At 45.5% G+C, this 24,283-nt stretch overlaps 1 protein-coding gene across 4 annotated transcripts in view; it reads left to right on the top strand.

The window, feature by feature from the left end:
- Window positions 1-24,283, top strand: part of USP9X (ubiquitin specific peptidase 9 X-linked) — a 593,271-nt gene that overhangs the window by 312,568 nt on the left and 256,420 nt on the right. For all 4 annotated transcript variants that reach the window (XM_082246987.1, XM_082246989.1, XM_082246990.1 and 1 more), the window contains exons 17-18: window positions 2,659-2,754; window positions 13,061-13,272. In XM_082246987.1, coding sequence (XP_082103113.1) covers window positions 2,659-2,754; window positions 13,061-13,272 — 308 coding nt within the window. The remainder of the gene's footprint in view (window positions 1-2,658; window positions 2,755-13,060; window positions 13,273-24,283) is intronic.

The raw sequence follows: 24,283 nt of genomic DNA on the forward strand, positions 1-24,283 counted from the left end.
TTCATACAAAAAGAAAAAAAAATTGTTAAAACAAAATAGCGCATTAGCACATCAAAGTGTTTGTTAATATTTAGATGTGACGTATGAGAGAACTGTACTGCAGCTTTAAGGAGAAACACTGTTTAGGCATCCCCTGTGTATACATATTTCTTATTCAAAGCCGCAAAAGACAGTGCCAGCTCTTTATACAGCTTCTCAAGTTAGGGATACAATAGAGAAAAAAAAAAAAAAAGATAACTTGGTCATAAAACTAGTATTATAGTAATACTGAGACACCTGGGGATGTTTTTGCATAGCAATAAAAATGTTAAATCGCATCCAGAAGTAATAAAGGAATAACTCGGTCCCAGTGCCGAAAAACAGCCCCAGCTAGAATCCCAGTAATTCAGTATATAATTTCAACTTTATCTATCGAAGCGTTAAGCATCTGTGTAAATGTTAACAGGAACTTACTGATCCGTGGCTTGTTTTATAAATGCCGAGCGCCCATAGGGCAACCGAAAGGTCCAGTTTAGAAAGCCAGCAGTGGTGTGCAGAAAATCCTGATGGCACTCTGTACAACAGAATTGCTGTATTGTGGAGTGTATGTGTATGTATATGTGTGTATGTCTGTGTATATGTGTGTGTGTGTGTATATATATATATATATATATATATTATACAGTATCTCACAAAAGTTAGTACACCCCTTACAGTTTTTGTAAAGGTTCAATTCTATCTTTTTATGTGACAACACTGAAGAAATGATACTTTGCTACAATGTAAAGTAGTGAGTGTACAGCTTGTATAACAATGTAAATTTGCGGTTTCCTCAAAATAAGTCAACACACAGCCATAAATGTCTAAACTGCTGGCAACAAAAGTGAGTACACCTCGAAGTGAAAATGTCAAAATTGGGCCCAATTAGCCATTTTTCCTCCCCGGAGTCATGTGACTCATTCGTGTTACAAGGTCTCAGGTGTTAATAGGGAGCAGGTGTGTTAAATTATCGCTCTCTCTTACTCGTCACTGGAAGTTCAACATGCACCTCATGGCAAAGAACTCTGAGGATCTGAAAAAAAATAATTGTTTCTCTACATAAAGATGGTCAAGGTTATAGGAAGATCGCCAAGAAACTGAGCTGCAGCATGGTGGCCCAGACCATACAGCAGTTTAACAGTACGGGTTCCTCTCAGAACAGGCCTCGCCATGTTCGACCAAAGCAGTTGAGTGAACATGCTCAGCACCATATCCAGAGGTTGTCTTTTGGAAATAGACGTATGAGTGCTGCCAGCATTGCTGCAGAGGTGCAGGGGGGGGGGGGGGGCAGCCTGTCAGTGCTCAGACCATATGCTGCACTCTGCATCAAATTAGTCTGCATTGCTGTTGTCCCAGAAGGAAGCCTCTTCTAAACATGATGCACAAGAAAGCCCACAAACAGTTTGCTGTAGACAAGCAGACTAAAGACAATGGATTACTGCAACCATGTCCTGTGGTCTGAAGAGACAAAGATAATCTTATTTGGTTCAGATGGTGTCAAGCGTGTGTGGCGGCAACCCGGTGAGGAGTACAAAGACAAATGTGTCTTGCCTACGGTCAAGCATGGTTGTGGGAGTGTCATGGTCTGGGGCTGCATGAGTGCTGCCGGCACTGGGGAGCTAAAGTTAATTGAGGGAACCATGAATGCCAACATGTACTGTGTGACATACTGAAGCAGAGCATGATCCCACCTCTCTTTGGAGACTGGGCCACAGGGCAGTTGCCATGCCTAAGAGGGTTAAGGCAGGTCTGGAAAATAATGGTGGCCACACAAAATCAGGACACTTTGGGCCCAAGTTGGACATTTCCTCTTAGCGGTGTACTCACTATTGTTACCAGCGGTTTAGACATTGACTGTGTTATTTTGAGGGGACAGCAAATTTACACTGTTCTACAAGCTATACACTCACTACTATACATTGTGGCATAGTTTCATTTCTTTAGTGTTGTCACATGAACAGATATACATTTTTTTTTTTTTACAAAAATGTGAGAGGTGTACTCACTTTTGTCAAATAGCGTGTATGTATGTATGTATGTGTGTGTGTGTGTGTGTGTGTGTGTGTGTGTGTGTGTGTGTGTATATATATATATATATATATATATATATATATATATATATATATATACTCACATTTTTGTAGGGTGGGAGTTTTGTCTTTATTGCATTTGAATGTTCTATAATTTATTGCCATATAAAAAAAAAAAACACCCAGGTTTTCATTACGACCAAAATACAAATGTTATGATTTGAGTTGATTACTTTTTTTTTTTGCCCTTTTGTATCCTTAACCTAAGTGGCTGTACATTTACTACAATAATCATTTCATTTGCTTTAAAATTGCTGTGTGTACCCATCCTAAAAATGTTGCAGTACAAGAATTCACTGTGAGGAAAAAAAAAAGTAGAACCTGTAACAAAGTATTGCTGATCGCTTGTGTAAAGTAGATCTTACGTTTCTTGATTGCTGTGACTATTGCTCTAAGCCAGCAGTTTGGAAATCAGGTAATTTGGAAATACGCACTTTGTACCTTTTTCTCCTGCTAACACTCCAGAGCTAAAATACAAAAAACTCAAGTAGACTTGCTGAAAGCTATTTAAAAACATTTGTCTGTTTAACCTCTTATTATTGTACTGTAGGTTGTAATTCAGGGTAGCGATGACATTGCAAGCCGAGCTATAGATCTTTTAAAAGAAATATACACCAACCTTGGACCCAGGTTACAAGCAAATCAGGTAAGAATGTTGCTATTGGTATAACTGTATGCAGTAATGCTTGATTTTCTTTTTTGAAGCATCATGACAAAGGAAATTGTATGTTTGTGTGTGTGTGTATATATATATTGCCACCTTCTCCCTTTAAACCAGGACACATTTATTACACAGGTTCTGAGGCTAATGCACATAAGGCACTGAGTGAGTTTAAATACCAACTTAATCAACCACAGAACTGGTGTAATTAATGTGTGTCCTGGTTTAAAGGGATGGGGTGGCAACCCTAAGAAAAAGTAAAAAATATTATATGCACAGTGCTCAGCATAAATAAATACACCCAAAATGGATTTGTCAGAAAACCTTTACTTTGTTTTCAATATCAACATTTTCTGTGGGACACTGTACTACAAAACACTCCCACAAATGTGGGCCTTTGATTGGAACCAGGATTTGATCATTTGCACACACAAGGTATTTTTCCTAACATTCATTCAAGACCATGTTGCAAAAATAAATACACCCCAAAGAAAATCTTAGGAGCAAAGCTAAATTTTAGCCAAATCCTAATTAACAAGAATTCAACTACAGGTGTGTCTAATTATTCATTAAACAAGTGTCCAGCAGACAGTTGATTATAAAAAGGTGTTACTTAACAAAGAAAACCCCTTCCCATTTCATGCTGTCAGCAATGGCACCACATGGAAGTGAAATACAATGCCTGAGAAAATTTTGACACAAGAAAGGTGAAGGCTACAAGAAGAGCAGCAAAGCTTTACTTATCAGTCAGAATACTGTAGCAAAAGTGATACAAAAATGTAACCAAAATGGAACTGCAACCACCTCAGATGTCCAGGCCACCCACGGAAGTTACCACCTCAACTGGAGTATCTTATGATAACGGTTGAAGAAAGTCGCCATGCAAGTTCACTGCAGTTAGCTAAAGAAGTAGAAAGCCAAACTGGGTGATAGTTTCCCTTTACACAATGCTGCGTACACTGCAGAGGAATGGCATGCATGGGTGTTGTCCACGAAGGAAGCCTCTCCTAAAGCCCATGAACAAAAAGAGCCAACCTATAATTTGCCAGGGCCCATGCTGATAAAGAAGACTACTGGGAATATGTACTCCTGGAGTGATGAAACCAAGATAAATGTTTTTGGTACAGATGCATTCAAAACTGTATGGCGTCGCAAAAGTGAGGAGTACACAGAAAAATGCATGGTACCTACAGTGAAACATGGTGGTGGCAGTATCCTCCTGTGGGGCTGCACGAGCGCTGCTGGTGTTGGCGAGCTGCATTTCATTTATATCATGAATTCACAGATGTACTGCTCTGTATTGAAAGATCAGATGCTACCATCACTCTGTGCCCTTGGTCGTTGTGCACTTTTCCCAACATGACCATGAACAAAAACACATCTAAGGCCACTGTTGCATTTCTGAAGAACAGGATGAAAGTGATTCAGTGGCCAAGTACTGTATGTCTCCTGATCTAAACCCAGTCAAGCACTTATGGGGAATTCTAAAGAGATTCATCACTTTTCATCCAGCATCCAGACTCTAAAAGAGGTCATTCTTGAAGAATGGAAAAAGATGTTGCAATATGTCGCCAACTTCATCATTCCATGCCTAGAAGACCTGGTGCTGTTCTTACAAATTAAGGCTATACAAAATACTAGATGTAGTAGTTTTTGTTGTGGTTTGTATTCATTTTTGCATCAACTAATTTGAGTAAAACCGAAGATTTTGTAATCAGTTATATTATTATCCTTACTTTCATGTAATGAGCTCCAGCGCCCTGCTGGAGGTTTTTTTGTAGGGCTCTGGCAGTGCTCATCCGGATCCTCCTTGCACAAAGGAGCAGATACTGGTCCTGCTGATGGGTTAAAGACCTTCTTTGGCCCTGTCCATCTCTCCTAGAGTAACTGCCTGTCTCCCTGAATCTGCTCCATGCTCTTTAGACTGTGGTGTGAGACACAGCAATCCTTCTGGCAATAGCACGTATTGATGTGCCATCCTGGAGGAGTTGTAATGCCTGTGCAACCTATAGGGTCCAGGTATCGCCTCATGCTACCAGTAGTGACACGGACTCTAGCCAAATGCAAAACTAGTGAAAAACAGTCATAAGACTAGGGAAAGAAAAAATTCAGTGGCCTCAACTTGTAAAACCATTCTGTTTTGGAGGTTGTCTCATTGTTGCCCATCTAGTGCACCTGTTAATTTCGTTTACACCAAAGCAGCTGAAACTGATTAACAACCCCCTCTGCTACTTACCTGACCAGATTAATGTCCCAGGGGTTTAATTGACTCAATGCTTTACTCTGATTTAAAAGTGTTCCTTTATTTTTTGAGCAGGGCTTGTCAAACCCCATTTGCTAGATCGCCATGGTGACGAGCAGTTTGCCCATCTTTGGGCCCAAGAAATTTGCACATCTGTGGGTCTGGGAATGGCATAGGGAGGGGGGTTGAGTAGAGCAGACACACGTCTGCTGTTCTCCCCTTCTAGTTGTTGACCCGGAAGTGACGGCACTTCCATGTCCCCGTTGACCGTTTCCCAGGCCTTGATGAAAGAATGTATAATAGAAAATATAGGGTTCTTACATGTTTAAGGTTTGACATGTTGGGTATCTATTTTTTCGGTGCAACCTCGGCTTTTATATTTTATAAAACAAATTACGTAATTTATTGCGTTTTGGGTTATGCTGCCGCCTGCAGGAGTAGTCTAGGCCAGTGTTTCTCAACTCCGGTCCTCAGGGCACACTAACAGGCCAGGTTTGCAAGAAAATTGAAATACATCACAGGTGATAGCATTTGCTGCTCAGTAATTGCAGTATTCTAGTCTGCATCTCCCAATGCTAATACTTAAAATCTGGCCTGTTGGCGTGCCCTGAGGACCAGAGTTAAGAAACACTGGTCTAGACAGTACGTCAGTACAAACCTTTTAACATATCCCTCCAGGCATAACCCCCAATGCCACAGCCCAGCACATGAGTTTTGTTCCTGCCTAGAGAAGGAGTAGGACCTAGGTTTCCTGCTGGGTCTCTGGCCTCAGTTTTTTATTCTTTTCAGAATATTTTCTTTTTATTTCTCTTTACTCGCTAGCTAGCGTTCAGGGAAGAATATTCCTGGTTATCTACAAGCAACAATGCCGGCTGGGGCTTTGCACTGGATAATCTAGATCCTTATGGTCCCACCAGTCTCGCTTACGAGCGTGAGCAGGTTATAGTCCCGACCTAGGCCTAGCCATGACAGTGCCCCCTTTTCCGGATGGGGATGAGCCTGCGAGCGGGTGCCTCGCCGGGGATGCAATGTCCTGGAATGCCCTGAGTCGCAGCGTACCCCTCGGCTGGCAGCACCTCCACTTTGGGTGGGAGGCAGTCTGCCCTGAGGGGAGCCCGCCCGGTCCATGGTATGGTGAGTAAATGTGCTCCCCTTGCCCCTGCTGGCCTTGGGATGATGTGGGCCCTCTCCTGGGGATAATGGGATTTGTGCCTTCCAAAAGATCCCCCCGGTCTGTGTCCTAACCTGCCCCCTTCCCTGTCCCTGCAGTGGATGTGTGTCTGGATTGCCTGTCGCCCTTGGGGGGGGGGGGGGGGTGACATAGTACCTTGGGCTTGCTGGTTCCTGTTGTGGTTCTTGAGGCCTTCATGTGTTGGTCCCTAGCTGCATGGTTCGCAATGTGAATATTTCCCCATAGACTTGTATGGGGCAGCCATTTTCCCTGTAGCTTCCTATTGATATGTATGGGCATCCATCTTTGTGTAGCCCTTGTGCTGCGCTGAGCAGTGTGACCTTCTTTAGGCGACAACAGTTCATTTGTTTCCTGCTACTGGCCGAGGTCACTTCCTGTCTTTATCTCCATGCTGCTGAAAGAATCAGGATGACGGTTTGTCTGAGGTGGTACTGTACTTGGGGTCCCTGCGGGAATATTCCTGCACTTTCTGCTGTCAGTTTAGCTTAAAGGGGTTCCCTGCAGACCGCTGCAATCGGTGGTGGATACCGCGATCAGCGCTCTTAAAGCGACAGTACTACTTTTTTTTACAAATTGCAATATGGAATCCCAAACTGCAGTCACCCTCAGACCCACTCTGTGCGACTCCTGGACAGTCCGAATCGCAGTCGCTGGCCGTGATTTCTGCAGCCCTGGAAAGTCTGGCGACTAAAGATGATTTAGTCATTAAAAAGGCTGATAGCCAAAAACGGCCGCTGCCCTCTCCATTTTTTTAGGTGTCCTCTGATTCAGAGGCTGATGGGGTCGCCCCGGACGCCCCCCTACCTGAGGGGGGCGCCGTCCTCCCAGTCTGTCTTCAGCTGCAGCGCGGTAACGCGCATTAGTGGAAGCCCTGGTTTTTTTTTTTTTTTTTTGTACGGGATACTTTAAAATTGGCTGAGCCCACGCCGGCAGGGTCGCTGATGACTTTTTTGCTCTCACAATTATCCAAAAGCTGACAGGGTTTTCCCTTGTTTGACACTTTTCACGATATTGTGAATGACCAATCGCGACGCGTTGGGCACGTGTTAGTGGTGCCAAAATGCTTTAAATGGCGGTACCCTTTTGCTGAAAAGGTTTCCTGGACCTCAAGGCTCTGAACTGCTTTGTGCGGGTTCAGAAGTTTCGAATGAAGTCCATTTAGTCGGTGGTGGCATCTTTGAATCAGGGATTTTCTTTCTTCCATCGATCTCAAAGATTCGTATCTCCACATCCCCATATTTGAGGGACGCCAGCGATTCCTCTGCTTTGTGGTGGCAAAGGAGCACTTTCAATTTGTGTCATTACCCTTTGGTCTCCCCTCGGCTTCCAGAGTTTTTACCAAGGTCCTAGCCCCTGTGCTGGCCTTGTTACCTCGACGAGGTGTCCCCATTGTGTGATATCTGGACGATCTCCTGTTGCGCGCAATCTCCCATTCGGATCTGCTGGACAAGGTCTCCATCACCATTCAGACTCTTCAGGACTTGGGGTGGACGATCAATTTCCAAAAATCTGCCCTGACACCGTCTGTGCTGGTCATTCATCTGGGACTGATCCTAGACTCTGCTCTGGCGAGGGTCTTTCTTCCCTTGGACAAGCTTCAGGAGTTGCGAAGGGCGGTCTGGTTGCTGATGGAGACCGATCAGTCCTCATTGCGGGCTTGCATGAGGGCCCTGGGTCTGATTCTTGACCTTTTAAGCAGTCCCGTTTGCTTAGTCTCACACGAGACAGTTGCAGAAAGAGTCTGGCAAAATGGAACAGAGATCCTCGGTCCTTGGACCTGAAGATTTGGTTGAGCCATCTCACGAAATCGGCTCTGGGTGGCTCCAGTCACCTGTCCTGTGCCAAGGCAAGTCCTTCCTGCTGGTATTTTGGATGGTGGTCACTACAGACGCCAGCCTGTCGGGCTGGGGTGGAGTGTTTGGGAAGCTCTGTGCCCAGGGAACTTGGATGACGGAAGAGTCTTCCTTCCAACCAATATCCTGGAGCTGAGAGCGATCAAGCACTGCCTTCACTGGATGAGTCGGCTACGCAGCTCTCCAGTTCGGGTTCAGTTGGACAATGCCACGGCCGTGGCTTACATCAATCATCAAGGGGGCACCAGGAGTGCCCTGGCGGCCAAGAAGGGGGCCAAGATTCATGTGTGGGCGAAACACAATGTTCCGGCTCTCTCCGCAGTCCACATCCTGGTTGTGGAGAATTTGCAGGCGGATTATCTGAGTTATTAGGTGTTGGATCAAGGGGAATGGTCCCTTTCATGCGGAGGGGTTTCATCTCCTTTGTGCCCGGTGGGATACCTCGGAGGTGGATCTGTTTGTGTCTCATCTCAACAGGAAAGTTGAGAGGTTTGTGGCCAGGTCTCCTGATCCTCTGGGTGACTCCACAGACGCTCTGGTGGCTCCTTGGAGTCAGTATCGTCTGATCTATGCCTTCCCTCCACTTGTTCTCCTGCCGATTGTTTCTTCGCCCGGTGGTGATGGAAGGCATGCCAGTCATTCTGGTGGCACCAGACTGGCCTCGGCGGTCCTGGTACGCAGAACTGGTAAAAATGGTCATGGATCCTCCATGGCGTCTTCCTCTGCGGAAAGAGCTACTATCTCAAGGACTGATCTTCCATCCTGCTTTATGGTCGCTGGCTTTAACGGCTATGCTGTTGAAAGCAAGGTGTTGAGGGATAGAGGTTTCTCTGATTCGATGATTCCTACCTTTTTAAAAGGCCAGGAAGTCGACATCTAGGAAGATCTATCATCGTACATGGAAATAGTACATTTCATGGTGTGAATCGCAGCAGCTGCACTGTCACTTGTTCTCTAAAGCTAGGGCTTTGGCCTTTTTACAAAAAGGGGTTGAGCAGCGCCTGACGTTGGGCACTATCAAGGGCCAGGTGTCGGCTTTGGCTATTTCCTTCCAACATCTGATGGCTAAGAATAGTTTGATTCACACTTTAATTCAGTGGGTGCGTCATCTGACTCCTCCAAGGAAATCCCTGTTACCGCCGTGGGAACTTAATCTGGTTGTCTGTCCTTCAACAGCATCCTTTTGAGAATACTAGGGAGATTTCTTTGTCGCAGAAGGTTGCCTTCCTAGTGGCTATCACTTCTGCTAGCAGAGTATCTGAGTTGGTGGCGCTGTCCTGTCCGCCTTATTTGGTGGTCCACAGGGATAAAGTGTTCCTCCGACCTAATCCGTCCTTTATTCCTAAGGCGGTTTCAGATTTTCACCTGAATGAAGACATTGTGTTGCCTTTATGTCCTAAGCCCAACCATCACAGAGAATTTGCCTTGGATGTGGTTTGGGCGATAAGGGTTTATCTGACGGTTAGGGAGTCCTTCAGGAAGTCGGACTTTGTCCTTTCGGACTGTCCTCGCAAAGATTTGGCTGCATCCGTTGCTACCATTTCGAGATAAATCATGCAGACGGTTGTTCAGGCTTATTTAATCAAAGGGTCAGCGATGAGTGCCTCTTGGGTTTTTCGCCATCAGGCCTTTGTTGTACAAGTTTCTAAGGCAGCGACTTGGTAGTCTGTGCACACCTTTTACCAAATTTTACAAGGTGGATTTGCTTGCATCTTTAGATGCCTCTTTTGGCCGCAAGGTTTTGCAGGCTGCTGTTTCATAAGAGATTGTTTTTTTGTTATTCTCTTAGGGGTCTTTTTACCGGGGTGAGCTCCTGTTTTTGGTTGAGCTCCATGTTGCCCGGTTGGCTAGGTTTAGCCTCTTAAAGTTGACGTTACTGTCTGGTTGCGTTTTTCCCACCCCTCATGCCTGTACTGCTTTGGGATGTCCCACTCAGCTCATGAAGATGGGGCTGTGTCTGTCAATGGATGATAGCGAAAATAAGATTTTTGTAAGATCTTACCGTAAAATCGTTTTCTCTGATGTCCGTCGACAGACGCAGCACCCACCCCTCTGTATGGGGATAGTTCTTTTGTCTTCACTGCTTGCCACTAAACTGAAGTGCTGGGATGTGGCAGTGGGTGTTATGCCTGGAGGGACAGCCCTGCTGGCATGTATATGCTAATAGTTTTGTACTAATGTACTGCCTAGACTACTCCTGCAGGTGGCAGCATAACCCACTCAGCTCATGGAGATGAGGCTGCATCTGTCGATGGACATAAGAGAAAAATATTTTAAGGTAAGATCTTACAAAAATCGTATTTTCTCTAAGGTGTCTGCTTTAAGAAAATATGTAATGTTTGTGGTGGTTTTATGTAATTTTCAGGCATAAAATTGTTTTTTAAATGTGTTCAAAAATGCCTCTGGCTGTGAAAGGGTTAAAGGAGTTGTTCATTTTTGGGAACATGTTACTTATTCCACCCATAAGATTTATTGAAAAAAAACTGGCTCCTAACTTTATAGCTGGTACCTAGATTCAAAGCAAAATTGTCAAGCCTTGATATATAGGTTTATTTTCTTTTTCTTTGTTTTCACCACTGATGTCACTAATATTTTTGAAAGCGCACGTATTTTTGCAGGTTTAAAGGATGGACAAATTTTCCTATTGGTGTGCTGGAAAGAACCTCTCATAGTTCTCTGCTGTCAAGGTCTCCACAGTAGCTTCTTAGAATTTCTGCACCTAAGGTCATGCATTAGAAATAGTCTGTCCTTGACTGTCCATTTTTGGTTACTGTAACTGTAACCAAGATCTTTGTGCTGTTGGCAGTTGACGGTAGCAGTCCAGGAGAAGAAGGCCCTATTTCTTAAATTGCACTCTTCACATTCATATCCCAGGGTGCCTTGGTGACAATTTACTAAGAGACACGAATTCATTGAACTATATGCCCAAAGGCTGTTTCTACTACTTCTCCCTTTTTTTGGTTAATCCCCCATCCTTCTTGGGCTTCTCCCTGATGATGTACTTTCCTGGGGTTCTTGAGTCTAATTTTTGAGACTTTTCACATTTTCCTTCCACATACATTTTTTTGTCTGGTCTCATTCAAGAACAAAACTCATTAGCACCCCTCGATTGCCTCTGTGATTTCTCTCCGGTTATCCTTGTGGACTCTTTAAACACAGCCAGTGCCTGAGTTTCTCCACTTAGTCACTGGGACTCTCTCCCTAACAACATGGGCAGATTAGCTCTGCTACCTAGAGCCTGTTTTACTCATTATTGTCATATGACCTGAGCTCTGCTTTGCCCCTCCCCGTATCATGGTTGCAGATTACCAAGTCACTTATTTTCTGGGTTGAGAAGCTATTCTGCATTCTCTTAAAAAAAAAAAATGGCTAGTTGTACTGGAATACTCCATTTATCATGTTAGTGCAAATAAAAGGTGCTTCCCTTATTCATTTGTCTTCCCCCTCCATATGCAGTCTGTAGGTACTCCAGTACTAGCTTGTCTGTTTCACCAAACCTTTTCATTTATATTACTGTTATACAGACTTATGCCTAGAGATTTCCCATTATCTCTGGTTAATTGTTAATCACCAATTGTGTACAATCCAAGTTTTACATAATGCAGCAACATCCACAAGTCCAAATAGGACTAGGTGATTCTTTCTTCCAAAGAAAATACACTTTTGCAAACTTGTTCTGTATAGTATTCCAATGTTTGCCTTCTCCCTCAATTTTTCTCCATCACTCCGCTAATGTGACACTCATGGAGAGGGGCAGGAGAGGGTCAAACAAGGATGCTATGCAGGCGACTGACATCCTCCTTATCAACTGATGACGCCATTGGTCATTAGGACGCCAGCAGCTAGAGGGTTGTAATGGTGCACAATGAAAACATTTGGCTTTGTGTAATTAAAAGGCAGCCTTCATCCACACCGGCTCGTATACAATTTATAGTAAATTTTTGGGCATTTTGCCAAGGAACCCCTGAAAAAACCTCACGCACCCCGGGGTCAGGCACCCTGGTTGAAAAAGGCTACCCCAGTTTGAATTTCTCAGAAAACCAACACTGAAAAAAAAAAATTAAGTCTAGATTTTTATGCTTCCTGCTCAGCCAAGGATCATTTTATCTTTACTTCTATGCAGCATCTTTCTCATTTACCTATTTAACAGGATTGTCAGATTGTTGGGGAACTCAATTTCACTTAGCCCTTTTTCTTGTGCTGTCTGTATTCTATCTACCTTTTAAAAGAAAAGATGTAAATACTTAGCTATTCAGAAGTTGCTCTGGTCTAGTCACATGATCGGGTCCCTGTGCCTAGTTCAGTGTAGATGAAGACTTTAGTGTAGAGTAGGCACAGCCCGAGTCATGTCACCCATAGACTTTATTTTTGAGACAGCCATTGTTGGCTGCCCTAATCTACACTGAAGCCACCACTGGGAATTGATTATGTGACTGGACCAGAGCGGCTTCCGAATAGGTAATTATAGTTCTTTTCTTTTTAAGGGTAGATATAATAGTTGTAGGATAGGGGTTGGGTGTAGATTTAAGAATAGTTTCAATTTGATTGGAATGCATCTTTAATCGGTGAAGAAAATTGTCTTTTTTTTTTTTTTTTGTAAAGCAAAGGCCCAAAATAAAATGAAAACACGGTAGCTGCAATTTTTTCCTGTTGCAAATTTGCGGATTTGTTTTACAAAATCTACAGGAAAAAAATACACTAAAATGAATTACTCTTAGTGACTCTGGGAGTCATGGAAAGAGGTTGGGCAGCTCTACAGCTGTCGGGACACTTTTTTTTATTTTAAGAAAGCCGAGAAATAGCTTGTAGAGTATACCTGCCACTGGGAGTGTATGTGGCAGTTAAAAAAAAAATAAATAAATAAAATAAAAATCATTAAGATCTTTCTCCTTTTACGTAATGTCCTCGGTTTTACAAAAACAGCTAGTTGGTTGGTTTAAAGTTAAGTTTTGAGTGATTGAGTAATTTTTTTTTTTTCTTTCCCACAATTATTATGCTCTTTAGGTGGAGATACACGAAGACTTCATTCAGTCCTGCTTTGATCGTTTAAAAGCTTCATATGACACACTGTGTGTTTTGGATGGTGACAAAGACAGTATTAATTGTGCAAGACAAGAAGCAATACGAATGGTCAGGGTGCTGACTGTCCTGAAAGAATACATAAATGAATGTGATAGCGACTACCATGAAGAGAGGACAATTCTTCCAATGTCTAGGTGTGCCCTTTACTCACTGCCAGCAACTATTTTGTTGCAATAAAAGGAATTTTGATTTGCCTGTAAATGTCATACCTTGTATAGTACAGGATACTGGCATATTCATAGACCTTAGAGTTATAGGCTGATACTTTTATGAGATTGGACACAGGCAAAGCTTTTGGTGATGCTTTCCCCTCTAATCCTATGGACACAGGCAAAGCTTTTGGTGATGCTTTCCCCTCTAATCCTACTTTACAGTTAGTTTACCATTCCCTTTATCACAGTCGTACAGTGCAGGACACAGGCCTAATATTCATAGACCTTGGGTTGTCCCAAGCAGTAAGTGAGAAGGGTAGGCAATAACAAGGAAAATGGAACTGTACCAACAGGCCTAACAATAACCAGGGTCAATGGATCCAACTCAGAGTGCTGTTGCAAGACCCTTGTGGCCTAAAGCTTCATCTACAGAGGATTGGACGTCCACCTGGTATTACTTTGAAAAGGTATGAACAGAAGATTAGATAGCAGCCTTACAAACTGGGCAACAGAAACTTTTGATGTCAGAATGCCCCGGAAACTCCTACTGACCTGGGGGACTGAGCAAGTATTAATGAAGGAGCTTTATTCTTTAGAGTCCACCTAGCAACAGTGGATCTTGAAACAGGATATCCCTTGCATAGTCTTCAGATTAGACCAAAAAGGCAGTCTTGTCTTCCTGATGGAAGCTGTAGATTTTAGATGCACTCTGATGCCTCTGACCACATCCCGGTAATGAAGAGCAATCTCATTTGAGTGCTTAGGAGCAGCACAAAAGGAAGGAAAACGATGTCTTTGTTGAGGTGGCAAGCTTGACACCACTTTGGGAGAAAAGGAGGTTCTTGACCACAAGACTACTTTAACCTTGTAAAAAATAAGGAATGGCTCCTTACAAGAATCACTTACTCGGACACAATTGACAGATTTGAAAGCCACTAAGAAGGCTACCTTGCAGGAGATCTCCTCCAAGGGGAGTTCCCTGATGAATTCTAAATGTGGTTTGAGGGGGAGTTCCCTGATGAATTTAAAAGGTATTTTGTGCAGGGCAGAATAAACGGAATTGAGGTCCCTATAAAGCAGAAGGTGTTATAAGGTTGGTTTGATCAAAGAAAATCACCTTGATTTTAACCACTTAAGCCCCAGCCCTATTTCGGACACTTTTTGTTCACAAGTTAAAACCAGTATTTTTTCCTAGAAAACTACTTAGAACCACCAAACATTATATACATTTTTTTAGCAAAGACTCTGGAGAATAAAATGTCGGTCATTGCAAAATTTTTTGTCACGCGGTATTTGCGCAGCGGTCTTTAAAACGCCATTTTTTTGGAAAAAATTTTAAAAACCACATTTCACTGCATTTAAAAAATACTAAACAGTAAAGTTAGCCCATTTTTTTTGTATATTGTGAAAGATGATGTCACGCCGAGTAAATAGATACCCAACATGTTACGGTTTAAAATTGCGCCCCCCCGTGGGATGGTGACAAACTATGGTCAATAGAGATCTCAATCTGCGACGCTTTAAATTTATTTAACGGTTACCAGTTTAGAGGTAGAGTGTAGCTTTTTTTTAATTATTGCCCACACTCTGGCGATCGCGGCGATACCTCACGTGTGGTTTGAACAGCGATTTCATTCGCGGCTCGACTTGCGTATACGTTTTTTTTTGTGCGCGAGCTAACAGTGACGGGGGCGGTTAATTTTTTTTTTCCTATTTATTTTTTTTTTTTTAACCTTTTAACTTTTACAGTTTTTAAAAAAAAAAAAAAAGAAAAAAATCTGATCACTTTTATTGCTGTCACAAGCAATGTAAACATCCCTTGTGACACCAATATGTAGTGACAGGTACACTTTATGGAGGGATCGAGGGTCTAAAAGACCCTAGACCCCTCCACTACACTTCCCTGTATGCAAAACGCCGAAAACGGCGTTTTTGCATACAGCCGTTTTTTAAATTTGCCGCCTTTTGCAGCACAGTAACCCGGAAGTGACGTCATGGACGCCGCCTCCGGGTTACGTCAACGGAGACCCGATCGATGCCATTTCCGGCATTCATCGGGACTCCATCCAGCTGGCGGACGCGCCGGCTGGGTGCTCGGGGCTCCCGGTGGGACGGGAGCCCCGAGCAAAGCCACGGAAGGCGGCGGGAGGGGGGGGACGTCCCCTCCCGCCCCCCCGGGTAACGATCGAGCGGCCCCCGAGCCGCATCGGTCGTTACCGACGGAAAGCCGACCGTCGGCTTCAAACCACGGTACCGGGATGATGTCTCTAGCTAGAGGCATCATCCCGGTATAACACCGCAAAGTTTACCGACGTAGACCTACGTCGATATGCGGTAAGTGGTTAAACATTTTTGCAAGGGAAAGCTAAGCTTTTTGGGATTGTTTGGACAGGAATAACCTGTCCCTTAGAAGTACTTAAGGCCAAGTTGGGGTAAAGTCAATAATTTAGGAAGTCCAGAATGTGAGAAACCGAGTAATCTCTGGGGTTGAACTGCCTGTGTTCACGCCTAGCACAGAAATGTTTCCACGTATGATAGTAGGTATTTCTGGAAGTGCATTTCCTTTATTTTTGCACTGTAGAAATGACCGAATCAGAAACCCCCTCTATCCCTTAAAACCTGGGCTTTGATAGCCATGCTGTTCCAAATTTGTGTAAACTAAATCAAGTGAATTATCAGAGCATCCAATGCCAGTTAGAGGATCATTGGGCCTGTGCACAAACCGAGGTAACTTCCTGAACCTGGAGGCTAGGATATCTGTCTGGAGTACCCAATCTTAGACACATCAGTTTGAAGGCAGTGAAAGCTAAGGTAATCTGCCTTCCAGTTTGTCCACTCCTAAGATGGGGATTGCTGGACAGTGATTCTCCCTCCATGAGGTGATCATGCTTGCTTCCTTAACCACTTCCCGCCCGCCCTATTACAAAATGATGGCGGGAATGTGGTTGTGTTATCCTGGCCGGACGTCATATGACGGCGGCAGGATAACACAGCTCTGGGCGCCCCCCGGGGGCGCGCAGAGCGGCGATCGGTGATGCGGGGTGTCAGCTTGACACCCTGCATCTCCGATCTCGGTAAAGAGCCTCTGACGGAGGCTCTTTACCATGTGATCAGCCGTGTCCAATCACGGCTGGTCACATAGTAGATAGGAACAGCCGTTGATCGGCTTTCCTTAGTTCGTGCCTGACAGGCACGAGTAAAGGAGCTCCGATCGGCGGCTCCCCTGACAGGGGGGGGGGTCGGCACTGGTAATCAGATCATTGATTACCAGTGCAGACCCTCGGGGGGGGGGGGATGCCACTAGATCCACCAGGGATGCCCACTATGACCCCAGGGATGCCCACTATGACCCCAGGGATGCCCACTATGGCCACCAGGGATGGCAATCGGGGCTCAGGGAGCCCCCCATTGCCCTCCCCATCAGTGCTGCCCACCAGTGCCCTCCCCATCAGTGCTGCCCACCAGTGCCCTCCCTATCGGTGCTGCCCACAAGTGCCCATCATTGCCATCCTTTAGTGTCGCCCACCAGTGCCCATTATTGCCCACCGGTGCCGCCTATTAGTGCCCATTAGTGCCCATCAGTGCCGCCTGTCAGTGCTGATCAGTGGTGCCCATCAGTGCCCACCAGTGCCGCCTATCAGTGCCCATCAGTGCCCGTCAGTGCCACCTATCAGTGTCCATCAGTGCCGCCTATCAGTGCCCACCAATGCTGCATATCAGTGCTACCTTTCAGTGCCGCCTATCAGTGCCGCCTATCAGTGCCACCCCATCAGTGCCTCCTCATCAGTGCCTGTCAGTGCAGTCTCATCAGTGCAGGAAAAAACTTATTTATTTACAAAATTGTATAACATAAACAAAAAAACTTTTTTTTTTTTTTTTTCAAACTTTTCGGTCTTTTTTTATTTGTTTAGCAAAAAGGAAAAAACCCAGAGGTGATCAAATACCACCAAAAGAAAGCTCTATTTGTGGGGGGAAAATGACATAAATTTGGCTTAGGTACAGTGTTGCATGACCGCGCAATTGTCATTCAAAATGCAACAGCGCTAAAAGGGGAAAATTGGCCTGGGCGGGAAGGGAGGGAAGTGCCCTGTATTAAAGTGGTTAAAGGCTGCATGACTCCTGGAAACCCCCTGGTGATTGATATAAGTCACAGTATTGCTCTGAGCTCCAAATGTTTTTGTAAAGGAGTACAGAGCAACCTGGTGTCAACTGTCCTGTAGTTAGGTCCTTGTAGCAAAAGGTAGGGAGGAAGTGCCTTGTAAAAAGCTTTAGGTGATTGTGGAGGCAGACTGTGATCTGTGGTGTGATGCCACACATACTCAGACTAAGCTCTGAACGGTGAAATTTTCAGTCTCAGGTTTGAAAAGTTTAGCGCTGTAAAAGTGAGTTTCATACACACTCTTTTCTGATATTTTGAAAATAAGAAAATGGTATTCGGGATACATATAAGAAAGGTAAAACAAGTAAGACATTATGTCTTACTTGTTATGGGGCTAACGTATCACTCTAATAAACAGCTTAACTCTGTGTTAACTTTCCATCTTTCTTCACCTGTCATGATGGGCATACAGTGCATCCATGAAGTATTCACAGCACTTAACTTTTTCCACATTTTATGTTACAGCCTTCTTCCAAAATGGATTAGATTTTTCTCTTTCGTTCATTGACGGACACAGCTCCTGATTCTTCTTAACCATTGGGTTATACTGCCTCCCACAGGAGTAGAACACTAGGCAGGAAAAAGCTTGACTACGCCTATGGGCAGTTGCAGGGGGTATATACACACATTCAGCTATAGGCACTGTTTTTTTTTTTTTTTCTGCCTAGTCAGGAGTAAGGACTTAGTTCCTTGCTGGAATCTCTGACGATTTTTCTTTTTTAATTGGAATTTTTTACGATCTTTTTTTTTTTTTTTTTGTTCCTGTGAGAATCTACAATCAATTGACGGACTGGATAATCTAGATCCAGAGGGTCCCCCCAATCTGGCTAGCGAGCGCGTGTGGACTGCAGCTTCACACTAGGTCGGCCACGACATAGCCCCACTGCATGGGGGTTGACCTGCGAGTTAAACGTCTCAGAAGGACGCATACGTCCTGGCCTCACAGGTCGCAGCGTTTCTCCTGGCCGACAGCACCCACATTACAATGGAGCGGTGGTCTGTCCAGAGCTGTTCCCACCCTGTTCCTGGTATGGTAAGAAGCTGTCCCCCCTCTACTCCTGGAGGGTTTTGGGGTGGACCTGGCACAGTGGGACCCCTGGATTACCCCCCCCCCAGTACCTCTAAAATTTCAGTGGTCACTGTCGGTCTTTCAGCCCCCCCTCCTCCTCCTGAGGTTATAAGCTGGCTTTTGCCACATTTTGGAGTTGCTGTGGATCGAGTTTTTCCTGGTGCGCAACGGGGGGTTGTGCAGGGTTCCTGGTCACCCTGGGGGTTGGTGACTTTGGCAGGGATGTCCTTTGGGCTCCCTATGGCGGTTGTTGGGCTGGGGGGAGTGGATAGTTTAGCATCCACGGGTATGCGGCCGCATCCAGCCAAAAATTTAGGTTGCTGCTCTGCGGGCTTATAGTCGGAAAGCATGTGAGGCAGCCCCTTTGAAGGTGGCTGAAGCCACTGCCTCCAGTTGGGGGGGGGGGGGGCGGCCCCAGTGCGTTGACCTGAAGCTTCCACTCTTCCTTTGGGCATCTGCCGGGCTTGGATCCTTGCACTTGCGGCTGGGCCTCCACATAAATTTAGCTTGCAGCCTGATAGGCCCTGTGGTCAGCTTGGCGCCTCCCTTGGAAGGGGGGGCGCTTCATTTGTTGACAGCCTTCCCATCATTATTGTGTGGGGCACCTGCCCCTTTTAGCGCTGCAGGACCATCAGGGTACCCTGCCTGTGCGTCCTGGTCAAGGCGGGCGCCCCCCTTTTAAGGGGGCTATTTCTTATTATGCACTCTATGGAGGGCTCAGGAGGGTGACCCCCTTGTTTTTTTGCGAAGTCCAGTAGGGGATCCATTTGTGGGCTCTTGGTCGGCGTCCCCTTTGCGGAATTGCAGTTGGCCTCCCCTGATTGTTTTCCGGGTGAGCTTAGTATATAGTGACCCTACTGGGTCTGTGTCCAGGCACCCTGAGTGCTCAGATAGTGAGGATAATTCCTCTAGCCCGCATGGAAAGGCGCTGGTGGATGCACTGCTTGTGTCAGTGCGTGACACTTTAAAACTGGAGGTTGCGGCTGATGCGTCGCTGGTGCATGTCCCTTTTGGCACCCACAGGCCCTCCAAAGTGGCAAGGGTGTTCCCTTTTCCACTTTCTTTGACAACATTGCCACAAAACAGTAGGGTTGTCCAAAATGCAGTGGTTCCAAAGTGTTGTTTTTGCTTGCTGTGTCATGTGGATTAACTGCGTTTAAAGGTGGATGGTCCCACCTGTAGTGGACTCGTCGGTTTCCAGGTTAAATAAATCTACCTTCATTCCGGTTGTGGAGTTCCTGTGGCTGGTTTGGCACTTAGGCCGGTATTTACTATTGCCCTGGTATCGCAAGCTCTGACCAAATGGGCTAACCTTTTACGCCGGGACCTGGAGGGGGGAACCTCTTGCCCCTGTCTTGCGGAGCTGGTGGATCTGGTCCAGGGGCTACAGTTTTATCTGTGAATGCCTCGTTGGATGCGGCTCCTTTGATTTCTGGGCTGTCTATCAACAGTGGTCCTTTGGCATATTATCTGGTTTAAATACTAGTCTGCACACCAGATTTCTAAGAAGGCCTGATCTGATCTCCCCCTTGTAGGGGATTGCCTGTTTGATTGTTAGATGACATCGTTAAGGGTCTCACAGGGGGGGGGAAGAGTACTCTTCCGCAGGCTACCAAGGGCAAGGTTCCCCGTCGTAGACGTGGGCCATTCTCCTCGGTTCATAAGGTTTTTCCGTCCCTCAGGGTCTCAAGACAAGGGATCAAAAGTAAGGGCCTCCACCAGAGGTTTATAGAGGGTCTGGTCTGGCAAGCCATAAGCGGGCTCTTCCAGACCTGGGGACAAAGCTGCCCTGCATGAAGGGGCGCCCTCATCCGTATCTGGGGTGGGAGGATGTCTTCGCTGGTTTCCGGATCCATGGACCTCCCTGGTATAGGACACAAGTCCACAAAGTTATTCAGTCAGGCTACGAGATTGAGTTTGGTCTTAACCTCCGGAAAGGTTTTTTCCCCTTCCAACCTGCACTTGTCCCCAGATCGCTTACGGGTCTCTTTGGGGTACTGAAAGACTTGTTCCTTTAAGGCGTTATTGTTCCGATTTCGAAATGTTTTCAGGGGTTTTTACTCAAACCTCTTTACAGTTTCCAGGAAGGAAGGCAAGGTACATCCAGTTCTGGACTTCAAGGCGCTAAACTGCTTGTGCGAGTACAGAATTTCCATGTGGAGTCCATTCCCACGGTAGTGGCATCCCTGCGTCGGATTTCGCCTCGCTTCTATCAACATCAAGGGCGCCTACCTGCACAGTCTAATATGCTTCCTCCATTTTTCCGTGGGTGAGGAGCATTATTAGTTTGTGGCATCGACCTTTTGGTCTCGCCTCTGCTCCTCGGTCCTCAAAGTGTTGGCCCCGGTGCTGGCATTGTTTGAGTCAGCGGTGGATCGCGGTACTGAGGTACCTGGACGATCTTCTGCGAGCGGAGTCTCCGACTGCTCTTATGGACAACTGGTGATTGCTCTGCGAACTCTGAGGGAGTTTGATTGGATTCTGAACCTTAAGGAGTCTGCTTTGGTTCTGTCCACCAAAACTGAACTATCTGGGTGTTGCTCTGGACTTTACCTCAGAGTGTTTCCAGACATTGCAGGAGGCAATTCAGCTTCTGTTGTTCAGCAAACGGTCATCCGTCCAGGCTTGTATGTGGGGTCTGGGTCTGATGGTGTCCACCCTTGAGGCGGTCTATTTGCACAGTTCCACACAAGATCCCTGCTAAAGAGGTTATAGTGAAATGGGACAAGGATCCACGGTATCTAGAGGTAGCTTTGTCCTCTGGCACTTCGACAGGGAAAATCCTTTCTTCCCCTGTACTGGACGGTTGTCACCACGAATGCCAGGCTGTCGGGGTGGGGAGATGTGCTCAGGGGGTCTGGACTATGGCAGAGTCCAGACTGCTGATTTAATGTTCTGGAAATCCGAGCGATCAGCCTTTGTCTGACTCATTGGACAATTCGTCTTCAGGGGTGTGCGGTACAAATTCATTTGGACAATGCCACGGTTTATGTCAATCACCAAGGGGGCACAAGACGTGTCCTGGCAGCTTAGTAAGTATCCGGCATTCTGTAGGGGACAGTATAACCCAATGGTTAAGAAGAATCAGGAGTTGTCCGTCAATGAGCATCAGAGAAATGGATTTGACGTTAAGTCAAAAACCCCATTTTCCTCAAATTCTACAAACAATACCCTATAATGACAACGTGAAAGAAGTTTGTTTGAAATCTTTGCAAATTTATTAAAAAAAAAAAAAATTAAAAATCACATGTACATAAGGTCCCACCGTTAAAAGTGCATGTCGGAATACAAATCAAGCCATGAAGTCTATGTAATTGTCTGTAGACTTCCGAGGTAAGATTCTATCGAGGCACAGATCTGGGGAGGATACAGAAAAATGTCTGCAGTATGGAAGATTGCAAAAAGCACAGTGGCCTCCATCATCCGTAAATGGAAGAAGTTTGGAACCACCAGAGGACTCTTCCTATAGTGGGCTGCCCGGCAAACTGAACAATCGGGGGAGAAGGGCCTTAGTCAGGGAGGTGCCCCAAGATCCTGATGGTCACTCTGACAGAGCTCCAACATTTCGCTGTGGAGAAAGGAGAACCTTTCAAAAGAACAACCATCTCTTCAACCCTCCACCAATTAGGCCTGTATGGTAGAGTGGGCAGACGGAAGCCACTCCTCAGTAAAAGGCACATGGCAGCACCCCTGGAGTTTGCCAAAAGGCACCTGAATGACTCTGACCATGGGAAACAAAATTCTCTGGTCTGATGAAACAAAGATTGAACAGTTTGGCCTGAATGGCAAGCGCCATGTCTGGAGAAAACCAGGCAACACCCATTACCTTGCCAATACCATCCCTACAGTGAATGGTGGTGGCAGCATCATGCTGTGGGGATTTTTTTTGTGCTGCAGGAACTGGGAGGACTAGTCAAGATCGAGAGAAGTGAATGCAGCAATGTACAGAGACATCCTGCTCCAGAGCACTCTGAACCTCAGACTGGGGCGAAGGATCGTCTTCCATCAGCACAATGACTCTAAGCACACAGCCAGGATAATAAAGGAGTGGCTACGGGAACACACTGAATGTCTTTGAGCTGCCCAGACTTGAACCTGATCGAATAAATTTGGAGATGTGAAAATCGCTGTGCACCGACACTCCCCATCCAACCTGATGGAGCTTGCAAGAAGATTGGGAGAAACTACCCAAAAATAGGCATGCCAAGCTTGTAGTATCATACTTAAAAAGACTAAAGTATTGAGCAAAGGCTGTGAATACTTATGCACATGTAGTTATATATATATATATATATATATATATATATATATATATATATATATATATATATATATATATATATAATTTTTTTTTATAAATTTGCAAAGATTTCAAATAAACTTCTTTCAAATTTTCGTCATGGGGTATTGTTTGTAGAATTCTGAGGAAAATATTGAATTTAACCTATTATGAAATAACGGCTGTAACCTAACAAAATGTGGAAAGTGCAGCAGTGTGAATACTTCCTGAATGCACTGTACCCTAGACGGGTTCTTCAGGGTCTGGGTTTCATAGAGATGGCTCTGGACCCGTATAGCACTCTTGGGCTAACTACATGTTTCGCCAAGTGTCAAGGTGAGCGGCCATGCAGGATCCAGTGCCCAAAGTAGCATTTTTGGCCATCCCTGTGGTGTGCGATCTGGGTACAGCTTCCAAGGATTTACTGATGTTACTGGGACAGGGTCATCTGAAGCATAGTACAACTATTGCTATTTCTGCTGATATAATTTGCAGAGCAGGCAGAAACTGTGTTTATTAGGCACTAGGTCAGGTTGCAGATTGAAACAGTGCAGCATTTCCTGCTTCTGCATAGACTGCAGCTGAAAAGTAGGTCAGAGACAGAAATTAGCTGTCATTTTACAGTGCTAATGTAAAAAATATAGATTTCTCTTACATCCTCCGACAGTCACCGCCTCCTCTAAGTCATCACTGTTGGTTATTGTTTTCCTATCCGCAGGAATAGCTAGGCATAGAGACTTAGTCCAAAGACAAAAGGCATTAGCATATACACACCCATGGGGGCTGTCCCATCTGGTCAATACCCCCCCTGCATCACCACTCCCAACTCAGTTTTAATCTGCCTAGCATCAGGAATAGTCAGGCTTCCCTTGTGCTGGGGCTTCAGTCTCAGCCTTCCTAATCTTTTATTTGATTTTCTTTGAAAATGTCAGTTTTTTTCTTTTACTTTACTAGCTGTTTATTTTGTCAGCTTCTAGTGTTAGTCTTCTCTTCAGATGAAGATGGATCATGCGGTGCTGGGATTCGGACTGGCCGCCCTGGTTCTCCAGAGCATAAGGGCCAGATGGACCCCCAGCCCGCCATCGAGCGTTCAGCTATGGTTCGCCCTGGCATTACGAACGACCCATCCCTGTTCGCTACAGGGATGCAGCCATGAGGTGGCTACCTCACAGGACTCGTCTGCGGTGCTGCAGCGTCATGTCCCTGGCTCACGGCACTCACTGTCAGATGAGGACAGCGATTTTCCGTGCATAGAGGCTTCCCATGCCATCTGGTACAGTTAAGTACTTTTCTGTGTGGGGGCCTCTGTCTGGGGTGGCAGTCTGTGTTGCTGTGTGTTCCCCGTGTCTGTGCCTGTGTGACTCCCTGTGCGATCCCTGCGGGGATCGCTTGTGCCGATCTGTATGTTGCCTGGGGGTCCCTGTCCCTGTGTCACCTTAGGTGCATTGTTGGGGGTGCAGACGTTTATGATTGTGCGGCGACCGCA

The sequence above is a fragment of the Pelophylax lessonae genome, assembly GCF_965119305.1.
Source record: "Pelophylax lessonae genome assembly, chromosome: 2".
NCBI lineage: Eukaryota > Metazoa > Chordata > Amphibia > Anura > Ranidae > Pelophylax > Pelophylax lessonae.